Genomic DNA, 21,503 nt, shown 5'->3' with positions numbered 1-21,503 from the left:
TTAGTGTTCTATCGGCTTTACCTTTCTCCACCTCTGTAACCTCCTCCGGCCCTACAACTCTCCAAAACCTCTCCTCAAATTCCGGCCTCTTGTGCAACCATGATTTTCATCGTTTCACCATTGGTGGTTATGCCTTCAGTTGCCTCTGTCTAACTTCACAATTCCCTCCCCAAACCTCTCTACCTCCCTCTCCTCTTTTAAGAAACTCCCTCCTACCTCCCTCTTTGACCAAGTTTTTGGGTGTCAGTGCAAATATTTCCTTATGTCAGAGTTTGTTTAATAACTTGGCTTGGGATGTTTTATTATGTTAAGAGCACAACATTTATGTGCAGTGTTGTAGAACAATGTTGGCAGCGTTTTCGCCCACCGTCAAGAGCTAAGGAATGCTTTTTACAAAGGACACGCCTCATGATTAATTGTTTCTTGATACCAAAGCTGTAGCCATAGTGCAAATGCAGCTAAATCCAGACTTGGGGCTTGACTTCATATCTCAGCAAAGTGCAGTGAGTCTCCCTGGGAAGAAAAGGTCTCATTCCACTTTGCTGCAGTGTCATTTGGGTCTTAATATCTGAATTACACTCCAAGTTCAGTGAGAGTTAAAAGGCAAAACTTTTTTCAGCTACTTTTAGCCTGCTGTGTAAATGCACCCTCAGATGGTCAGGAAGCAGATCATTCAATTGATTTTGACACCTGAATGATTTTAAGTTGCGTCAAATGAAAGTTTAATCAGTGTAGAAAGCTCAGGGTGTCTTGTTTGCCTTCCTATCAGACTGCGTAAACAGACGAACCGGATGCAGGGATGATGTTCCCTCTGGCTGGCGGGGGCTGGGCATAGAACAAGGGGGGGTCACGGTCTCAGGATACAGACTGAGATGAGAAGGATTTTCTTCACTCAGAGGTTGGTGAACCTGCGGAACTCACTACCACAGAAGGCTGTGGAGGCCAAGTCATTGAATATATTTAAGACGGAAACGGATAGATTTCTTGGCTCTAAAGATGTCAAGGGGTATGAGGGGGGAGCAGGAGTGTGACGCCAAGATAGAGAATCAGACATGATCATACTGAGTGGCAAAGCAGCCTCGAAGGGCCGAATGATCTACTGCTGCTCCGGTTTTAAACCTTGTGCATGCTTTAATCATCCCCACCACCAAAAAAAAGCGTAAACAAATCAGTTCCTTCCACAAAATAAAAATTATCAGTCACCTGAAAGACGCTGACCTTTCAGAGCTCTCTTAGTCAATGAATCAAGAAAGCAATACAGCTAGCAGTGCCGGTCACGTTCCAGGAGTTTAGTGATGGCTCGTTAAGAAAGCAGACAGTGCTGTCTTCATAACGATTAACTAGCTCAGCGGCAGACCTCTCGAATTTGCTTAATCACTTTGCCTTGCACATAAGGTTAGCATATTGAACATAAACACTCAAGGGAGAAATGGAAACAAGGAGGTCTAGCTGTAGTGCCGCAGTGTTAGATTCCCATTTGCAAAGTCCTGTCAGCCCTATGTTTGCTTGTGATTTTCCCACAGTTTCAATTAATGTCTATGTTTTGTTTGCTACAACTGGGATGTGAAGGGCGATAGTCAATTATCGCATCTCCTAGGAGATGCAGAAAGGAGGAGAAGATAAGGCACAAAGAAAAAGCATTTTCTAACTAAACGCAATACAATGGTGTGTGATCCTTGGATTTGCAGTTGTACCAGATGATACTCAAAGAATTTCAGAGACATGAAGATCCCATCACTCACTGTCCCCCCTCATCCCTCAGTCCTGGAGCCAAGTGAACTGACTGAGTGCTGTTGTTTGGAAATAGGGAGGGGGAATATCTGCAGAGAGCATGTCCCATCTTTCTCCCCAATCCTCCACCATCCAAGTGTGCAAGGTTCCCAGCTAGCTCAGTCTGACACTCCTAATCCCAGAGTTGTGGGTTCAAGCCCCATGTTGGGCATGTAACTGTTTTCCTGTGTACGCAAAGCTAGAATTAGGGGGGCACCAAGAGGTCTCCCATTTAAGGTGGAGATAAGAAGGAATCTCTTCTCTTGGAGGGTTTTTAGTGTTTGGAATTCTCTCCCCTAGCAAGCAGCGGAGACTGGTAATTTAGTGTTTGTATTCAAGGCTGAGTTGGACACATTTATGATCTACAAGGGAGTCAAGGAGCATGGGGGACAGACAGGAAAGTGGAGATGAGCCTACATTAGATCAGCCATGATCTTATTGACCAGTGGAGCAGATATGAGGGGCCGAATGGCCTACTCCTGCTCCTATTTCTTATGTTCATATGTTCAAAGGAACATGTTGCAGATGCCAGCTTCCTATCACAATCTGGAGACAGTTGATGGAGGAGTGGGGAGCAGAAATGGGCATCTTAAAAAAAGATAAAACAAATGCAACGAAATACAAAGATAATAGGCAAGAGCTCAAAATAAGAGAATGGTGTAAATGTAGTTTGTGCAAAGCTACTCAAAATGCAAAGGACGATCCAAAGCTCAGCCTTCTCAATGGCTCAAAATTGCACATGGTACTGAATGCCTTGTTGCCAACTGACCATCACCAGTGCTCGTATCATCAGTATGTGAATTCTATCCTACCAACATTTCACTGGGAAACCCATATACTATTTGCTATCCAGTTACAAGTTTATGACTCCTGCACTCCAAAAAATGTCAGAGAGCCAGAAACAGAACTGACGTCTGTCACTTTGGACTGCAGCATCTTCTGACCGACCTTAACTCCTATGCTGCATTTAAAATCCCATCTCACCCCTTCAAACCATTGCTGGGAAAATATTTTCAAAGCCAAGGCCAGGGCCCTCAGGCACCCGAAGGGAGGAGGGGCAGCAACTGGACACCCCTGGGTCATCCACTCAGGAATCTCAGAGGCTGTCCGCTCCCTCTGAGTCCCCTTTGCCTGTGACCCCCCCTCAACCTCGTCCTCTGTCACCACAGAGGGAGCAGCTGGCCCACAGGAGGACAGCCAAAACAAGCCAGGGCCCTCTAGGCCTCAGCTCTCCAGAGGACAGACACCAAAGTCATAGGAGGCAACAGGGCCAACCATTGCACAGGATGTCTCCAACCCTGCTGTGGATGTCAGGGCAGCACCTTATAAGAAGTGGTAGGCTAAGAAAAGTTAGGAAATTCTGACCACAAGTGGTTGCACGGGTGAACATATTTTGTGACTTTATAATCTGAAAATATATTCACTTTCACTGAATAGTGTGTAATGTTGTCTTTCAACTTCATTGACAGGCTTCGTGAGTCTTTCCGTTGTATCACCCCCAACTATCAGTTCAACTGCAAGCAGCCTGACCACGAGTGATTCTGGAGGGAGAAGTGTGTGTGACAAGGATTTTTGGAGCCTCATGCAAACACTCTCCCACGCATGTGGAGTCCTCATCCATCACACTCATCTCACTGTCCTGATCATTCTCAATGCTGCCTGCTGGGGTTCTCTTTCAGTTGTCCATCTGAGCTATCCCTTCTAGTGTTACTGATGCACCCTCACCCTCCCACCTGACTGGCTCCCTCTGAGACCTCTCGCACTTACTATTCCCTCCAACCGCTCCCACTCTCGGTTCGGTCCCCAGGAGGCAGTCATTGACTCCACAGACCCCTCCCAAGCACATTCACCTGGACGTTCTCCCCCCACCACTCCCTCCTCCACCCTTACTCCCTACTCCATCCTTACTCCTTCCTTCCCACGGACACCTTCCCCTCTCCAAACTCTCTACTTCATAACTTCCTGCCCCCTTACAACCAGCTCCCCGCTTGCAGCATTGTTCCCCGTTATGCCCTCCTCCCCCCACGCACCCTCCTTTCCCCTCCCAACATCACTCCCCATGACACCTTTGTCCCCCTCTTTCCAACCTCAACCCCCTAACACATTCACTCCCCCCTCCCCTCCTCAGCCCTCCTCCCCCGACCCTGGTACACCTTCCTCTCCCACTCACACCTGGACCTTCCTCTCCCAGCCCCCCCCACCCTGGTATACCTTCCCCTCCCGCTCACAGCTTTCCCTACCCCCACCCTCGCCGATCACCAACAGCTACCCATGGCCAAGACTGAGATGTTCTGAAGTAGACCCGAAGCATCAACGGTGACTTCCCATCTTCCGAGAGCCGCTTCACGGTGAAGCCATGTCCATGAGAATGCAGCCAGCGTGCCATAAAGGTGTTCCTCCAGGGTTCGGTAGCTGTAGGGTTCCAGCATCTTTCTTCTCCTCGGATGTCCATGGTCTCAGCAAGGCCCTAATGTAAGTCCCGACTTCTGCACGTCCCACCTTTCCAGACATGTTCTGGGCTTTCCCACCGGTGTAATGGTAAGTCATGAGCAGGGTACGATTCCGGTCAGGTCTTCCTTTGTATCTCACCATCGGGATGCAAATTTGGTTCACACCTTCCTCCAGTGAGTTTCCCCTCCCGCCATGGCGGACGGACACCATCGGATGATCCCCCTGCCGGCGTGAAACCAATTTCTGCCCCTACCGCCGAATTGTCCAACTCCACCCCCCCCCCCACCCACCATGGCGTCTGCCGCCAATGGGACCAGGTGATTCCGCCCTGAGAGTGAGCCGGAGAAACAAAATTTGACCTTCTTTCACTCTAATGATCATCTTTATTAATTACTCATTATTTAAATTATCAATTTATTGCTTTAACATTGCTTTATTTTTGCTCAGGGAATTGTCTCTTTCCTTCATACCTCAACATTTTATGAGATTCATGTTTAATGTTGTGCCGAACCTTACCTTTTTGAAATTCTCATCGGCCCCTTGAGTGAGAAAAGAATTGAAATGTGGCCTCTCGGATGAAAAGGTTGCAGCAACCTGGTGGTGAGCATCTCATGGCACTATTTTGATGAAGAGCAGGGGAGTTATCCCTGGTGTCCTGGCCAATATTTATCCCTCAACGAACATCACAAAAAACAGGTTATCCGGCCTTGATCACATTGCTGATTGTGGGAGTTGCTGTTTGTAAATTAGCTCCTGCATTCCCTACATTACAACAGTAACTACACTTCAGAAAGTGCGTCAACGTCTGTAAAGCACTTTGAACTGTCCGGTGGTCATGAAAAGCACTATATAGATTCAGGTCTTTCTTTCTCTTTTTACTAGCTGTTATATGAAATTGTCCAACCCTGACCCTAACATCTATTGAATCCTTCTAACCCATCCAGGAGCAATGGTAGGGGGAGGGGTTTGAATTGGTTTGTTCCTGAAAACGGGCGTGAGGATTGTGATGTACAGTTAAATCGCGTGTGTTGAGTGGAATGCAGGCAGCATGCCAACTTTGTGCTTCTTGTAAATGGCAATTTCTGTGTGCAGCAGTGCTCCTCATGCTGTTCGTTGGCTGCAAGCATCAGTGGGGGGCCCAATACTGTGAGTGGCCAGCATTACTTAAAGCTAACCTGCTCCTCTTAAAGGGAAGATGCACAATGGTTGGAGCAGCTGCAGGGAGTCATTCTGCAACTGAATCTAAAAGTTGGGAAAAAGAGAACAATGGCCGAGCATGGGACAGTAAAGGCCTTTGGGTTTTCTTAAGCTGCATTGGAGGTCTTCCTGGAGAAGGAGGAAAGGAGAGAAATCCTGTATCCTCTGAGAGACAGGAGGCTCTCCAGACAGATGATGGGAAGGCAGTGATAACAGATAGCCGCAGAGATGAATGCCAGGAGTATAGCCTCAAGGATGTAATTACAGTGCCACAAGAAATTCAATATCCTCGCATGAGCCAACAAGGTCATTGCACGCACCTTCAAATGCTGTATCCCACCAACTACCTCAGCCACTGGTCAATTCACAACACCTCCATCACTCACTTACCAACAACCACGATATACCTCACTGCCATATGCTTCACCTCACCCTCAGGCACTTAGCACTGTGCAAGCCTCGTAGCTTGTGCACACTGTCAAATAGTTAACAAGTATGGCCACATTGTCCAAACAGATTGCAAGGCAACTAAAGCACTTCCTTTTCTCTTACAGAAGCAGGTCTTCCAAAATTAGAAGCCGAACTAACCAGTGGGGCATAGGCAAGCCTCCGTGTTTTGAACCCCATGGATAAGATGGCGTTGGTCATTGCGGAAAGGTTCATTGCTGATGCCAAAGGCAGGGCTGAAGCAATCGATGATGATGGTATCTTTACATCTAATCCTCCTTTTCACACCTCACTTCTCTCTCATCCCTAACTCGCTCCTGACCGAGAGGTTGCAGATGCGCATTGTAACAACCAGGTGAAAAGTGATCACATGGCTCCCCTCTATGTACACCTCTTGGTTGACCACCACAGGTGTTTTTAAAAGAATTTATTTACCATTTCAGCGAGTGTTTAACTGTTTAAATTCTGTGAGTGTAAACGACACACACGGACAGGTTCTCCTGTAAGTTTTTAAAAAAGAAATAGCATTTATTGTATTTAACACCCAATATGTAAAAAATTTTAAAAATGCTCCAATACTCATCACACATGCATTCAAGAGGTTCGCACACACATACACACAAGTAAATTACAAGAGAGAGTGTAGGTAAATGGTTTAAGAGTCCAAGAAGAGAGTCAATCATATACAGTTGCTGTAAATTGATGACTTGGATGGTTTCAGGCTGAGTTTGGTGATCTTTCGGGATTCCGCATCGAGACAATTGAAAATGTTGACGGGCGGTCTCTGTCTCTTCTACTAGAGTCAGCAACTGCTTGGTTTATGTTAAAGATGCTGCCGGCAGTGTTTGACAGGCCAGAATTCAGGCAGGGCAGCTTTGTGGAATAGCTCGAGAGAAAGAGAAGGAACCACAAGTCTTCTACTTGTTGTTATCCACACGCAGCCTTTCTGCACTCTGACCCTGGCAATCAGTGTCTCTTTACACAAAGAGCTGGTTTACAGTCACATGACCTTCCTTCACAAACTAACCAATTACCAAACATGGTCATAACACGTTAACTCCAGGTCCATTGTTCAATGTGACTAGATTAAGATGGTAGGTGCCACCTTCCCTTCTCAGCCAGGGTCCATTGTCCAAAGCGATTGAGTTAATGGATTGGTCCTCATCTGAATAATTAGATTATGTCTGAACGCCTCTGAGTAGTTCAGGAAATGGCGATTCACACATATTATCCTTGGTGGGCTGCCTCCCCCAGACAGCTCCTTTCTATTCTGATAGCTTTGTAATTTGTCAGATGTAGTTATGTAAATGTTCGGCTGTTTTGAGACTCACTTGAGTCTTTTTAAAACTTATTCTGTGGCTTCAGCCCACTCCATAAACAAAATCATATTTTGATATAAAGCAGAGTTTTATAACAACACAGTTCTTACCATCTTTTCTCCCCTCACCAGAACTCTACCCTCGTCCCTTTTAATTTCAGCTCCACAAGAATAGCAAACTGCCAGACAGTGAAGGAGGAGCAGGAAGACAGTGATAATAAAGATACCATTGTCACCTGATTTCACAGGGTCAGGCATCAGCTCAGACAGTGACACTACGTGTAATCTAGAGGATAGTATACATGCAGGATCTGCACATAATGAGACACCAAGCACAAGGGCAAGGAGTAAAGATAGTGCAAATGCCAGCTCACCAAAGGACAATGTCACACCACAAGTTCTGCTGCAGAGGATTCAGGTGAGAGTTTCAATGGGCTACAGGAAAAGGCTGAAGGTGTACACACCAAAAAGCTTGGTGTCTTGGGAAACCTGTCAGAGAGTTGTCAGTCAATGTCAAGCAGCATGGAGGAGTCCAGCATCAACTTGGCACAGGGCTTTATGCAGAACTTGCAGCCCATGCTCTATCCAGGATGGAACAGGAGGCTAACTCCGTCAACATATTTGTGGACCCAACCATAATGCAACATCTAAGATCTGATCATTCAGACTCTTTCTCAGCACTAGCTGGGCTGTGGTGCAGGCTCAAACTGCTGCCACCATGGTTCTGGATACCTTTGTTCAAAGGGAATTCCAGGAGTTCACAGCATTCCAGCAATCTGTCCTGTGAAATATTACTAGGACGACTGAGGCACCATCCCACCGAGGTGCCAATGGGCCCATGGAGCATGAACATACGGTCCTCTCTGAGGATGGCAGCATTCCTGCTCCCACCCCCTTGCTCTTACCTGCCAGTCAGCCAGCCCAGGCTGCTACTGCCCATGCTATGATGGTACAGTCCGAAGCTGGGCCCTCAAGGCCCCGAACTGCTCGAGGGCATCCTACAAGGCCATCTTAGTCTGCCCCTCCACCAGCCAAGCTGCAATCACTGGGGTGGCAACTCATAGAAGCCCTAGGACAGGCCAAAGACACACAAAAGATTCACTAACGTAATGTACAAGTGTGAATACTCGACTTGTGTCTGCAATGTGATTTAATTTATAAGTTTACATTGGACTGTGTGTTTTGTGTTGGCTTTTACTTTTTGCACTGTGGATATGAATGATGGCCAGTAATGAAAGGATAGTGAGGAGGGTGGCACTGGTTGGTGAATGGGGAATTGAGGTTGAGTTTACTGGTATTGCTTTTGAGTTAGTCCTTTGTGTACAGCTTGGGCAGAAAGGGGCTCTCTAGACAGACTCCTTTCCTCTTCCTCCACCTCCTCAGCTTCTTGCTTGATAAGTGGTGGCAAGATTGTGCACTGTACAGCATATCACAACAAGACTCACTCAGCTGACTGTTGTTGGGCTCCTCCACCCAGGCAGTGGTACTGTTGCTTTAGAACACCAGTGGCCTGCTCTGTTGTATTTCTTGTTGGCAGCATGACTTTCACTGTAGCCCTGCTGCGCATATGTGCATGGGTTGCTGACCAGAGTCATGGCTGTCATCGGTACATAACCCTTGTCGCCCAAGAGAAACCCTTTGAGTTGCTATGATAGGTGAAATGTAGCTGACACAGAGAATTGTCACAGAATGAATACATTGTGAGTGCTGTTGGGACACTGGCCATTCACCTGGGTGATACACTACCCATGGCCATATGCCTGCTGCACTGGAATCCTTTTAGGCTCAGGTACATGGCTGAGTTAGGATGCAAAGCAATGTCCATGTTGGCAATGGTACCCTGCATCATGAGGAAATCTGCGATCCTTGCTCCTGTTTGCTCTGCCTGCTTCTCTCTTACAAGAGGGAACTGGATTAAGTTATCTGTCTTTGAATAGAAAGCCTTAGAGTCCTCCCTTATGCAACAGTGCACTGCAAACTGCCAGATGTTGCTAATATCTCCAGCATTATCCTGGACGGAGCCAGACTCACATAAGTCCATAGGTCACGGTCACATTACCAGCTACTGGCAATCTGGTCCTTGCCCTGCTCTGAGATTGGAATGGTAGCTGTAGCAGCTGGCAGAGTTCAGTCACAATCTCCTTAGTCTCACAGATGTCGCAAATATTGGTCCTTACTGAACTTCAGATAGGAGAATTGCTCCCTAAGGTCTCTGGGTGCATAAGGCCAGCTGCTTAGTGCCCTTCTGCTCCTCCCTCTTCTAGTCGCTTGCCCTGCTCTCCATGGCCTCTGTGTATTCTCCCAGTTTTGCTCAATTCCAAGGGGAAAGGCCGCTTGTGTATCCATGTCTGGCAGTAAAACCTTGAAGTCTGCAAAAATATAACTCAGCACCTGCGACTTCATTCCCTGTCGGCTTTTGAAACTCTAAACAACTGCAGAAAGCCTCTGAAACTCGTAGAATTACAGCAACAACCAGAAGAAATAAAGCAGAAACTAGCTCTTAAGTAGTTGATGATCCTGTTAAAGAGCACCAGTGGAGTGTATGGGTTAGCATGGGTGGAGGTCCTTGATCATGCTCCGCTGTGTGATGTTAAGAGAGGGTATAGGGTGCAGCACGGAGGTCCAAAATGGCAGCATTGATATCTAATTAGCATCACATGCTGACTGACACCATGATCTGCTTGCTGCCGGCAGACATTAAATACACACGCGCTATTTCCTTTGTCAATTTGGGGTCGGGCACACTTCACATTAGAATCACGTGCGTGAACCACAACCCCATTCCTTCGGGGTCCTCATGGTACCCAGAAAGTAGGTGCTGAGCTCAATTTCACCCACTGGGAATCAAAAATTAAGATAATTCAATATTACTTCATTTGCATGTTGTTGAGTCATCACCACAGCCTGCAATAAAATTGTTCTTAGGGTTTCGATCCAATTTTCTATTTGAAAAATCAACACAAACAAATTATTTGCACCTCCTCAAAACTCCACACTGGAAGCTAATAATGTCGAAGATCTTACTGAACTACTTTTCATTGATGATCATTCTGTATTGTATTCAATTAAAAATTTACAAAGCCTTTTGGTGTAATAATTGCACAGGGCAGCTGCTAGATAAAACACTCACATCCTTTCATACTCATAATCAGCACAGAAACCATTAGAGGTTTGTTATGTTCGTTACAATGGTTTGTTATTGCGATCATTCGTATAGAACAAAAATTAAAACTTTATTAGCAATCCGAATGATGGTTTGGGATGCATTGATATTTCATTGTAATCAACTGCAAGTTATTTCTTGATAAACTTTATAACTTTGTCAAAAAAGCTGATCCTTCAGTGAAGACCAAGGGAAAAATTTCCCCCCCCCCCTGTTGGGGGGGGGGGAGTGCAGGACCGGGCGTGCCTCCGATTGACGCCTCCGATTGGGGGCGGGCTGCCATTTTACTTAGGTGGGCCAATTAAGGCCCGCCCAGTGTGATGTCCGCCAGGAAGCGCTATGCACTCCCTGTGTGGGCGAGGGGGGAGGGGGGGTGGATTCCCTCGGCTGAGAGTGTGCTCTTTCACGTATGCGCACAAGAGAGCGCACTGATCTCCTTGAGGCTAAGTGCTGCCTCAGGGAGATTGGCTCCAAATTTAAAAATGTTAAAGACACAAAAACCCAAAATTTCCCTGATGTGTGCCCTCATGTGACACTGTCACATGAGCTGGGACATGTCCATCACTTTTAGTGAAACCTTCATTAAATATTTAAAAGCCCTCATGAAACCTCATCCCACCCGTGGATGAGGTTTCAGGCTTTTTCTTAAGCCTGCCAGGGCTCCTGGCCTGCCCACCAACCCTAGGTCCAGTAATGATGTTAAGTTTTTAAATGGCCTCAATAGGCCGTTGACAGGTCAGGGGGCGCACAGCTGATTCAACTGCGCCCCCGCTGACCTGAACAGAAATGACGCGGGGTGATGTTGGGAGTTCCACCCGATGTCATCCCGCGTCATTTTATGCGTCGGCGCGCCCCCTCTTGCTGACTGGAAGATCCTGCCCCAAGAGCTGCTGCTGCCGCCAAAAAACTGAACAAAAGCATTGCCTAAGGTTCATGTTGTGTTTTAACCAGACAAGGCTAGATACCTGGGTGCCGACCATTTTAAAATCATTGTTTAGGTTCCTATATGACTGTTAGTTTCAAATATCTAATTTCAACATATTGCTACCTTGTCAGTGTGCACAAGAAAGGGGATCTTGTGACGCAGTGGATATTGCCTCTACATTTGAGTCAGAGGCTTTGTGTTCAAGTCCCACACAGGGCTCGATAACCAAGGAAGATGCGTGCTCAATGTGGCCGAAAAGGTTTAGTATCCACATGCAAATCCTGGTAAGAGTGGGAGAGATTCCTGGTCAGCCATGTGATGGAAAGAAACTTGGAGTCTTAACCATCACTATCCATAGCTCCAGGATACAACATGCTTGTGCCACAGCAACCTGGGCCCTCTGAGTGAACTGTAACTTCCCATCAATTATTTGCATCAATCCATTATTATTGCTAGAATATGTCAATGCATAATCCTTTGCAATGTTATGGCTCTTTAAAGCTTACCATATGTGGGCAAACTGGGGACAAAAGCACACTGATCTTTCAGCATGACAGTTCCATTAACACCAGCACCAACAAAAGCACACAGATAATGCATTAAATTGCTGCTTGAAGCAAGGGCCCCACTGCACAATCCTTGAACCTTTGGGAAGATTTGATGTTATCCAGTGCCTGGCTCATTTCACATTTGAGTATCAGTGGATACAGGCCACTTCTGATTTCATCCCCGGATTCATCAGGGCAGGAACTGTCGACGGCCAACAGTGTGCGAGAATCCACATCATGACCAATCAGCAGGGCTCATTTTATCACCTGGGAATGAGATCGGGCAAGATTTTTAGGCCCCGATGGGGGGGGGGGGGAGTGTGGAGACCAGCAGACGCAGAAATTCACATCAGCCAACAGGCATGCCACTGCCACCCCGCCCCTGGGTCATTTAGCTGAAGACAGAATGGGCGGGAGGTTGGGGGGGGGGGGGTTGGGGGGGGCGGGGTTTGTTGTTGGTGGCAGGGATACCTAGCTATAGGTCACAAGCAGCCAATTGAGGGTCTATAAAAGCCTATTAAGGTCCATTGTCAGAGGCCTACAGCCAGCTTCCAGGTCCCCCCGAGGCATTCAGGACATTTTTTTAATTTATTCATGGGGTGGGCGTCGCTGGCTGAGCCAGCATTATGTGCCCATCCCCAGTTACCCTTGAGAAGGTGGTGGTGAGCTGCCTTCTTGAACCACTGCAGTCCATGTGGTATAGGTACACCCACAGTGCTGTTAGGCCACTTGCCTCCAGGCAGAAGACAGCCAGCACTCCAGGCAGGCTTTGAGGTCTTCTCCACCTGCCTAGTCACAGCTGCAGGAGAGGCTCCTGCTCTGTAATGGTAGCCCGGATGCTGAAGAAACTTATAAATGTAAAAATGTAATATATTGGAGAGAAGGAATCTTAATATGGAGGCACACTCTCTCTCACTTATCTGAACTGTAAATTTCAGCTTCTTCCAAGCTGCAAGGCCTCCGACTGGAGGCTGACTGTGCAGGGTTGTGATCACTGTTTGACCCTGATGTTGAGGTCCTGATCCATAGGGTAGAATCCTCCCCGTGAGTATTACAGGTAAAATGGATGAGTTAAAGGTGAGGATTGACACGTGGAATTGTGATATAGTAGCCATCACAGAGACGTGGTTGAGGGAGAGGCAGGATTGGCAGCTCAACATTCTGGGATGTAGAATCTTCAGGAGAGAGGGTAAAAGAGGAAGAGGTATTGCATTATTAGTTAAGGAGTCAGTTACTGCGATAAGGAGAGATGATATCTTGGAGGGGGCATCGAATGAAGCTTTGTGGGTAGAGCTTAGGAACAAAAAAGGGGCAGCCACACTGTTAAGTGTTTATTATAGACCCCCAGAAATTGGGGAGCAAGTATTTGCACAATTTGCAGAGATGTGTAAAAACAATAACAATAGGGTAATTATATCAGGTGATTTCAACTTTCCCAACATTAATTGGGATAGACATAGTGTTAAGGGCTTGGATGGAGTGGATTTCTTGATGCGTGTACAGGAGAGCATTTTAGGTCACTATGCAGAGGGTCCAACAAGGGACGGCACAGTGCTGGACCTAATTCTGGGGAATGAAGCTGGACAGGTGGCTGAGGTGGTGTTGGGGGAGCATTTTAGTGATAGTGACCACAACATTTTTATTACAATGTTATGGACAAAGAAATATTCAAGTTGCAAAAAAAATGTTTTGGATTGGGGGAGAGTGGATTTTAGTAAAATAAGGCAAGATCAGGCCAAGGTAGACTGGGAACAGCTACTTGTGGGGAAATCTACAGAAGAGCAGTGAGGGGCGTTCAAAAAGGAAATGGAGAGGGTACAGGCTCAACATGTTCCCTCTAGGGTGATAGGAAGGAGTAACAAGCCCAGAGAACCATGGATGACCAAAGATATTCAGGATATGATAAGAAGGAAAAGAGAGGCTTTTAGCAGATACAAGGGGAGCAATCAGCAGAGGCATTAGTGGAGTCCATAAAGTGCAGGGTGGAGCTTAAGAAAGCAATTCAGAGAGCAAAAAGGAGATATGAGAAAGCTCTGGCTGGTAAAAGTAGGGAAAATCCCAAGATATTCTATATGTATTTCAATGGGAAGAGGATAACCAGGGAATGAGTAGGGCCCATTAGGGACCAAGGGGGCAATCTATGGGTGGAGCCAGGGGACATCGGTAGACGGTTGAACGAATACTTCATATCCATCTTCACCCAAGAGAATGAGGATGAAGGTATGGAACTCGGGGAGAGAGAGTGCGAGGTTCTTGAGCAAATTGATACAGGGAGTGACAAGGTATTGGAGGCGTTGGCAGACTCAAAAGTGGACAAATCTCCAGGTCCAGATGATTTGTGTCATAGACTGCTGAGGGAGGCAAGGGAGGAGATCGCAGGGGCTCTGACCCAAATTTTTAATTCCTCTCTGGCCATGGGGGAGGTGCCAGAAGACTAGAGAACAGTTAATGTGATTCCGCTATTTAAGAAGCATTGTAGAGATAAGCCAGGGAACTACAGGCCAGTGAGTCTCACATCAGTGGTAGGGAAACTATTGGAGAAAATTCTGAAGGAGACAATCTATCTCCATTTGGTGAGGCAAGGTTTGATCAGGGATAGTCAGCATGGCTTTGTCAGAGGGAGGTCATGCCTAAAAAGTTTGATTGAATTTTTTGAGGAGGTGACCAGTTGTGTAGATGAGGGTAGTGCAGTTGATGTCATTTATATGGATTTCAGCAAAGCATTTGACAAGGTCCCACATGGGAGACTTATAAAGAAGGCAAATGCACATGGGATACAGGGTAGTTTGATAAGGTGGATTCAAAATTGGCTTAGTTGTAAGAGACAGAGGGCGATGACAGAAGGGTGCTTTAATGAATGGAAGCCAGTGTCCAGTGGCGTACCACAGGGACTTGTACTGGGTCCCCTATTATTCGTTGGAGCAGAGAAGACTGAGGGGCAACCTGATCAAGGTGTATAAGATTATGAGGACCTTGGACAGGGTGGATAGGGAGCAGCTGTTCCCCTTAGTTGAAGGGTCAGTCACGAAGGGACACAAGTTCAAGGTGAAGGGCAGTAGGTTTAGGGGGGATGTGAGGAAAAACCTTCTTCCCCAGAGGGTGGTGACGGTCTGGGATGCGCTGCCTGGGAGGGTGGTGGATGCGGGTTGCCTCACATCCTTTAAAAAGTACCTGGATGAGCAATTGGCACATCATAACATTCAAGGCTGTGGGCCAAGTGCTGGTAAATGGGATGAGGTAGGTAGGTCTGGTGATTTTCACGTGTCGGTGCAGACTCAATGGGCCAAAGGGCCTCTTCTGCACTGTGATTCTGTGTCAAAAATGGTTTCTACTTCCTAATTTTCAGTAGCTTGAACCATTAATTCAGTAGCAGGCATCTTGTTAGTTAGAAAAAGCTAGATTGGCTAACGCAATGAAGGCTGAGTAACATTCATAGCAAATAATATGAACGCACAGGAACCCTCGATAGTTTATCAAAACCCTGTTGACAAAAATTTCATCCCTGTTTTGATTTTTCAGAGCCATCTTCTTCTGATATTCTCTTGGAGCTGAAAGAGCTCATTGAAAATCCTGAAAGGAGTTCAGATTTAAAAGTAATTGTACTCATTGTCATAATTTAAAGGGTTTCATGAAGGCAGCCACTTAAAGGCATATTTTTTCAATTCGTTCTCAGGATGTGGGCCTCACTGGCGAGGCCAACATTTACCGGTCATCCTTGTTATCCTCGAAAAGGGTGATGGCGACCCTTCTTTTTGTGATGTAGGATGCTCTAACAATGCTGATAGTGAGTTCCAGAGTTTTGACCCAGCTGTAATGAAGGAATAGCAATGCATTTCCAAGTCAGGATGGTTTGTGAGGATGACTTGAGTGGGCAGACGCTGAGAGATTGTTTCCACTAGGTTGAGGAATCTAAAACACAGGGACAAAGTCTCACGAGAAAGGGCTGATCATTTAGGGCTGAGATAAGGAGAACGTTGTTCATTCAAAGGGTTGTGAATCTCTGGAATTCTCCACCCATTGCAGATGCTCCATTGTTGAATACAGTTAAGGCTGGGGTAGACAGATTTTTGGTCACTCAGGGAAATCAAGGAAGATGGGGAGCGGGCAGGAAAGTGGAGTTGAAGCCCAAGATCAGCCATGATCAAATGGAACGGTGGAGCAGGATTGATGAGCCACATAGTCTACTCCTGCTCCTATTTCTGTGTTCTTCTGTGACTTGGAAATGATCCTGTGCCCATGCACTTGATGCCCCTACCCTTCACAGCCCTGGGTTTGGGAGGCACTATCGCAGAAGCATTAGCAGCCTCACACAGTACACACTGTAGCCATGTTGCCCCAGTGGTGGAGGGAGTGAATGTTTAAGGTCGCCATGCTTTATTTTAAGGCAGATAGGTTATCCTTGCACGGTGTCAAGATTCTTGAGTATTATTGCAGCTGCACCCATTCAGGCAAGTGGAGAGTATTCCATCACATGCCTGACTTGTGCCTTATAAGTGGTGGATAGACTTTGGGGTGTCAAAAGATGAGCCCATCCGCCAAATATCCAGCCTTTGACTCATAGCCAGAGCATTTATATGGCTGGTCCGGTTGACTTTCTGGTCAATGAGGTCCCACCAAGGCCAGTAAAGAATTATAAATGAAAACTCGTAATCTGAAAACTGCAAAAAAAAAAGCAACTTCAATTTTTATAAAATATGCAGAAAATAAATGAGGCAAGTTTTGATCTTGGCCCAGATATTCTCTTGGTTACTGCTAGTTACTCCTGTCAGTGGTCTGAATGCTTACGATTTGGTGAGCATCTGTACAAAATCTAGAGTGGAGTTGAGGAAAATTTTTTTTCACTCAGACTTGTTGAGATCTGGAATACTTTACCTGAAATGGTGCTGGAGGTTGATTCCATAAACAATTTTAAAAGGAAGATAGAGAGGTGTCACAGTATCACAGTATCTTTACAGTGCAGAAGGAGGCCATTTGACCCATCGAGTCAGCACTGGCTCGATGAAAGAGCATTCCACCTAGTCCCACTCCCCTGCCTTATCCTGTAACCTTGCACATTCTTTCTTTTCAGGTAACAATCCAATTCCCTTTTGAGTACCTCGATCAATACTTCTCTGCCTCCACCACCCTTTCAGGAAATTTGTTCCAGGCTCCAATCACTTTCTGGGTGAAAAAAAAATTCCTCACATCACAATTACTCCTTTTGCCAATTATTTTGAATCTCTGCCCTCTCATTCTTGATGTTCTCTTGAGTGAAAGCAGTTTCTCACTACTTACCTTGTCCATACCCCTCAGGATCTTGAATAGCTCTATCAAGTCTCATCTCAGCCTTCTTTTCTCCAAAGAAAACAGTCCCAACCTCTCCAATCTGTCCTCATAGCTACAGTTCTTTATCCCTGGAATCATTCTTGTGAATCTCCTCTGTACTCTCTCCAAAGCCTTCACATCCTTCCTCAAGTATGGCACCCAGAATTGGACACAGTACTCCAAGTGAGGCCTAACTAGTGAACTAGTGTCTTATACAGGTTCAACATGACTTCCTTACTCTTGTACTCAATGCCCCTATTAATAAAGCCTAAGATACTATTTGTTTTATTAACTGCTCTCTCAACATGCCCTGCCATCTTCAATGACATATGTACATATACACCAAGGCCCTCTTGCACCTCCTTTAGAGGCTCTCCCTTTATTTTATACTGTCTTGCCATATTTTTTCCTGCCAAAACGAATCACATTACACTTCTCTGCATTGAATTTCATCTGCCACTTGTCTGCCCAATCCACCAACATGTCTATGTCCTTCTAAAGTTCAAGACTATCCTCATCACAGTTGACAACAATTCCAATCTTCATATCATCTGCAAATTTTGAAATCATGCCCTGCACACCACAGGTCATTAATATATATCAGAAAGAGCAAGGGTCCCTGAGGAACACTCTTACAAACCTTCCTCCAATCTGAAAAACAACCATTTATCACTACTCTATTTCCTGTTGCTCAGCCAATTTCTTATCCAAGTGCCCACTTTCCCTTTTATTCCCTTTTATGCCATGACCTAGAATTTTGCTCATAAGTCTGTTGTGTGGCACTGTATCAAATGCCTTTTGAAAATCCAAATACACCGCATCAATGGTGTTTCCTTTATCAACCTTCTCTGTTACCTCCTCAAAAAATTCCAGCAAGTTAGTTAAACATGATTTTCCCTTGATGAATCCATGCTGGCTTTCCTTAATTATCCTGCACTTGTCGAAGTGATTATTAATTTTATCCCCTATTATAGTTTCCAGAATTTTCCTTACCACTGAGGTGAAACTGACTGTTCTGTAGTTGCCAGCTTTTCCCTTGCATCCCTTTTTGAACAAGGGTGTAACATTCACAATTCTCCAGTCCCCCGGCACCTCCCCTATGTCCAAGGAAGGCTGAGAGAGTCTTCACTGGTGCCTCTGCAATCTCCACTCTCACTTCCCTCAGTACCCTTGGATGTATCTCATCCAGTCCTGGTACCTTATCTATTTTAAGTAAAGATAGCCTTTCCAACACCTCCTTCCTCTCAATTGTAAGTTCTTCTAGCGTACCAGTTACCGCCTATTTGACCTCGGCCTAGAGGATACTTGAGGTTGAGAAATTTATAGGGTAACGGACAAAAAGGACATCCCCTGGACCTGATGGTCTGCATCCTAGATTCTTCAAAGAAGTGGCTGCAGAGATAGTGGATGCATTGGTTGTAATCTTCCAAAATTCCTTAGGTTCTGAATAGGTTCCAGTGGACTGGAAAACCAGAAATCTAACACTATTATTCAAGGATAGTGGCAGACAGAAGACAGAAAACTATAGGCCAGTTAGCCTAACATCTGTCATTGGGAAAATGTTGGAATCCATTATTGAGGAAGTGGTAGCAGGACACTTAGAAAATCACAATCCAATCAAGCAGAGTCAGCCTGGCTTAACGAAGGGTTTCATCCTTTCAAAATTAGCTTTATTCCAATCTATTACCTTTGTCTTGTCTTATTAATGCCTTTCTCAATCTTTATCTTAAACTTTATTACTTTGTGATCACTCTTGCCTAGATGTTGCTCTACGCTAACTTCTCTTACCTGCTCTGGTTTATTTCCCATTGCTAGATCCAGCAGTGATTTCTTTCTTGTTGGGCTTCTTATGAACTGGGTAAGGATGGAGTCCTGAACATTCGATAAATTCTCCAGTCCCTTATCCCCTTTCTCTCTCCTTCCTAGTTTAATTAATGGTCATTGAAAACTTCCACATTTATTATTGTTTGTTTTTTACTCAGGTTCTTCCTCCATTTCCTTCCACTATGAAGAAGGGTGTGGGGCAGTGGTAATAATTAGAGAAAACACAATGACAGTGGAAAATATAGGCATAACTAACACTACTATAGGAACGGAATCCATTTGGAGTGAGATAAAAGATGAGAGATTGATCACACCCTTCTTTCTTCTTTCTTAGCTATAGCGCCTGATTATGGGGGGTTGGTTAGCTCAGTTAGCTAGATGGCTTGAGTGTGGTGTAGAATGGTGCCAATAGTATGGGGTCAATCCCTGAACCAGCTGTGGCAATTCAAGGAGAACTGCACCTTGTCTTACCCTGTGCTTGATGCTAAGTGGTACCCCTCAAGCTATATAACCCATTGTCTCTCTCTAACAGAGAGAGATGCTTATGTTCCCTCATGGACTTTGGCTCATTACCTCACCTAACCAAATGTCTCTGATTCACATGCTACACACAGTGACACATTATTAGAAAGACTCTCATCTTACACAGACACTCAGTTTGACTATTCCAATGCTCTCCTGGCTGGCCTCTCACCTTGTACTCTTCATAAACTTGAGCACATTGCAAACTCCCTTACCACAGCAAATCCCATTCATCCATTACTCCTGTGTTCACTGAGCTATATTGGCTCACAGTCCAGCAATGACTTGACTTTAACATTCTCATCTGTTTTTACATCTCTCCATGGTCTACCCCCTGCTTACCTCTGCAATTCCTCCAACCCTACAACCTTCCAAGATCTGTGTGTTCCTCCAATCCTGGCCTCTAGTATATCGCCGATTGTCAACGCTCCCCCACTAACCATCATCCACACTGAAAATCAGCCGAACTGAAAAGCGCCAGAGATAAAAACACCTGAACTGAAAACTAGCTGAATTGAAAATCACCAAAGTGAAAATCAACTGAAACTGAAAAGCACTTGAAGCTGAAAACTGCCCTAAATGAAAAGAAACGAAAATCATTACCTTCAGCTTCCAAGATGCTAAGCTCTGGAAATCTACTCCTAACTCTCCCCACCTCGCTTTCCTTCTCAAATCCTACATCTTTGACCAAGCTTTTGGGCACCAGTTCTAATGTTGCTTTATGTAGCTTAATGTCAAATATTGTTTGAGTATGCTCCTTTTGAATAGCCTTTGAAGTTTTTTACAAATTATTTTAAGGGCACTATAAAAATGCAAGTAGTTGTTGATACAGTACTGGCTTATATCTGATTCACCTTATACACAGTGATAGCCTTGGACAGAGTATTTGATTCTCCCTGTAAAAACAGTGATACTGTATTACACAAAGTTTCAAATTTCATCAGTACTCACTCACTGGAGCAGTTTTAAATTGTATGTCTATATCAAATGACCCATGCTAGAAGGTGAGTGCGTGCGATCATTAATATTCAGATGTGACACCATCTCTTCTCCCCAACCGCAGTTAAACAACTTCCTGACACTCAACATGAAGACTGACAAATGAGCTAATTGACGGTATCCACCACCCTGGGGTCGTTCTCCAGCAAGCAACTGTCATGATTTCAGGAGAGGACAGCAGAGCAAAACCTAAAGTAAGAATCCTCATCCTTAAAAGCCAGCTACTGAACCTATAAAAATCAATTACAAGCGTGAGCATTGGTCCTCATGTTGGGAAGAAATCCATTGCTTGTCAGGAATATAAGCAGGTAGTCAACACTGAGCTGCAGTATCTCCTGCTCAAGTTCAACTCAGACTTATAGATTTACAGAATGATTACAGAATAGAAGGAGGCCATTTGGCCCCTTGTATCTGTACAGGTTCTCTATAGGAGCAATTTACTTATTGTCACTCCCCCACTTACTCCTCATGACCCTCACATTCTTCCTTTTCAGATAATAATCCAATTCCCTCTTGAATGCTTTGATTGAATCTGCCTCCACCACACTCTCAGGCAGTGCATTCGAAATCCTAACCACCCGCTGTGTGAAAAAGCTTTCCCTCATGTCACCATTGCTTCTTTTACCAGTTACCTTAAATTTGTGTCCTCTGGTTCTCAATCCTTCCACCAATGGGAGCAGTTTTTCCCTAGCTATTCTGCCCAGACTCCTCATGAGTTTGAATATCTTTATCAAATCTCCTCTCAATTTTCTCTTCTCCAAGGAAAACAGTCCCAACTTCTCCAATCTAAGTAACTTGAAGTTCCTCATCCATGTGACTTTTCTTGTGAATCTTTTCTGCGCACTCTGTAATGCCTTCACATCTTCCCTAAAGTGTGGGGCTCAGAGCTGGGCCTATACTCCAGTTGAGGCTTAACCAGTGTTCTATACAAGTTTAACATAACTTCCTTGCCTTTATATTCTATGCATCTATTAATAAAGCCTAGAATTCAATTGGCTTTATCAGCCTGTCCTGCCACTTTCAATGATTTATGCA

At 45.3% G+C, this 21,503-nt stretch overlaps 1 protein-coding gene across 6 annotated transcripts in view; it reads right to left on the bottom strand.

Annotated features, from left to right (window-relative positions):
• The window catches only part of slc8a3 (solute carrier family 8 member 3), a 508,557-nt gene that overhangs the window by 84,325 nt on the left and 402,729 nt on the right, over positions 1-21,503 (bottom strand). For 2 of the 6 annotated variants that reach the window (XM_041214563.1, XM_041214567.1), the window contains exon 3: positions 9,366-9,382. The exons of the other annotated variants lie outside the window; for them this stretch is intronic. In XM_041214563.1, the coding sequence (XP_041070497.1) occupies positions 9,366-9,382 (17 nt within the window). The remainder of the gene's footprint in view (positions 1-9,365; positions 9,383-21,503) is intronic. 6 annotated transcript variants of the gene reach the window in all.

The sequence above is a fragment of the Carcharodon carcharias genome, chromosome 20 (assembly GCF_017639515.1).
Source record: "Carcharodon carcharias isolate sCarCar2 chromosome 20, sCarCar2.pri, whole genome shotgun sequence".
Taxonomy (NCBI): domain Eukaryota; kingdom Metazoa; phylum Chordata; class Chondrichthyes; order Lamniformes; family Lamnidae; genus Carcharodon; species Carcharodon carcharias.
The sequence above is the reverse complement of the archived record's forward strand: the minus strand, read 5'-3'. Positions and strand labels throughout refer to the sequence as shown.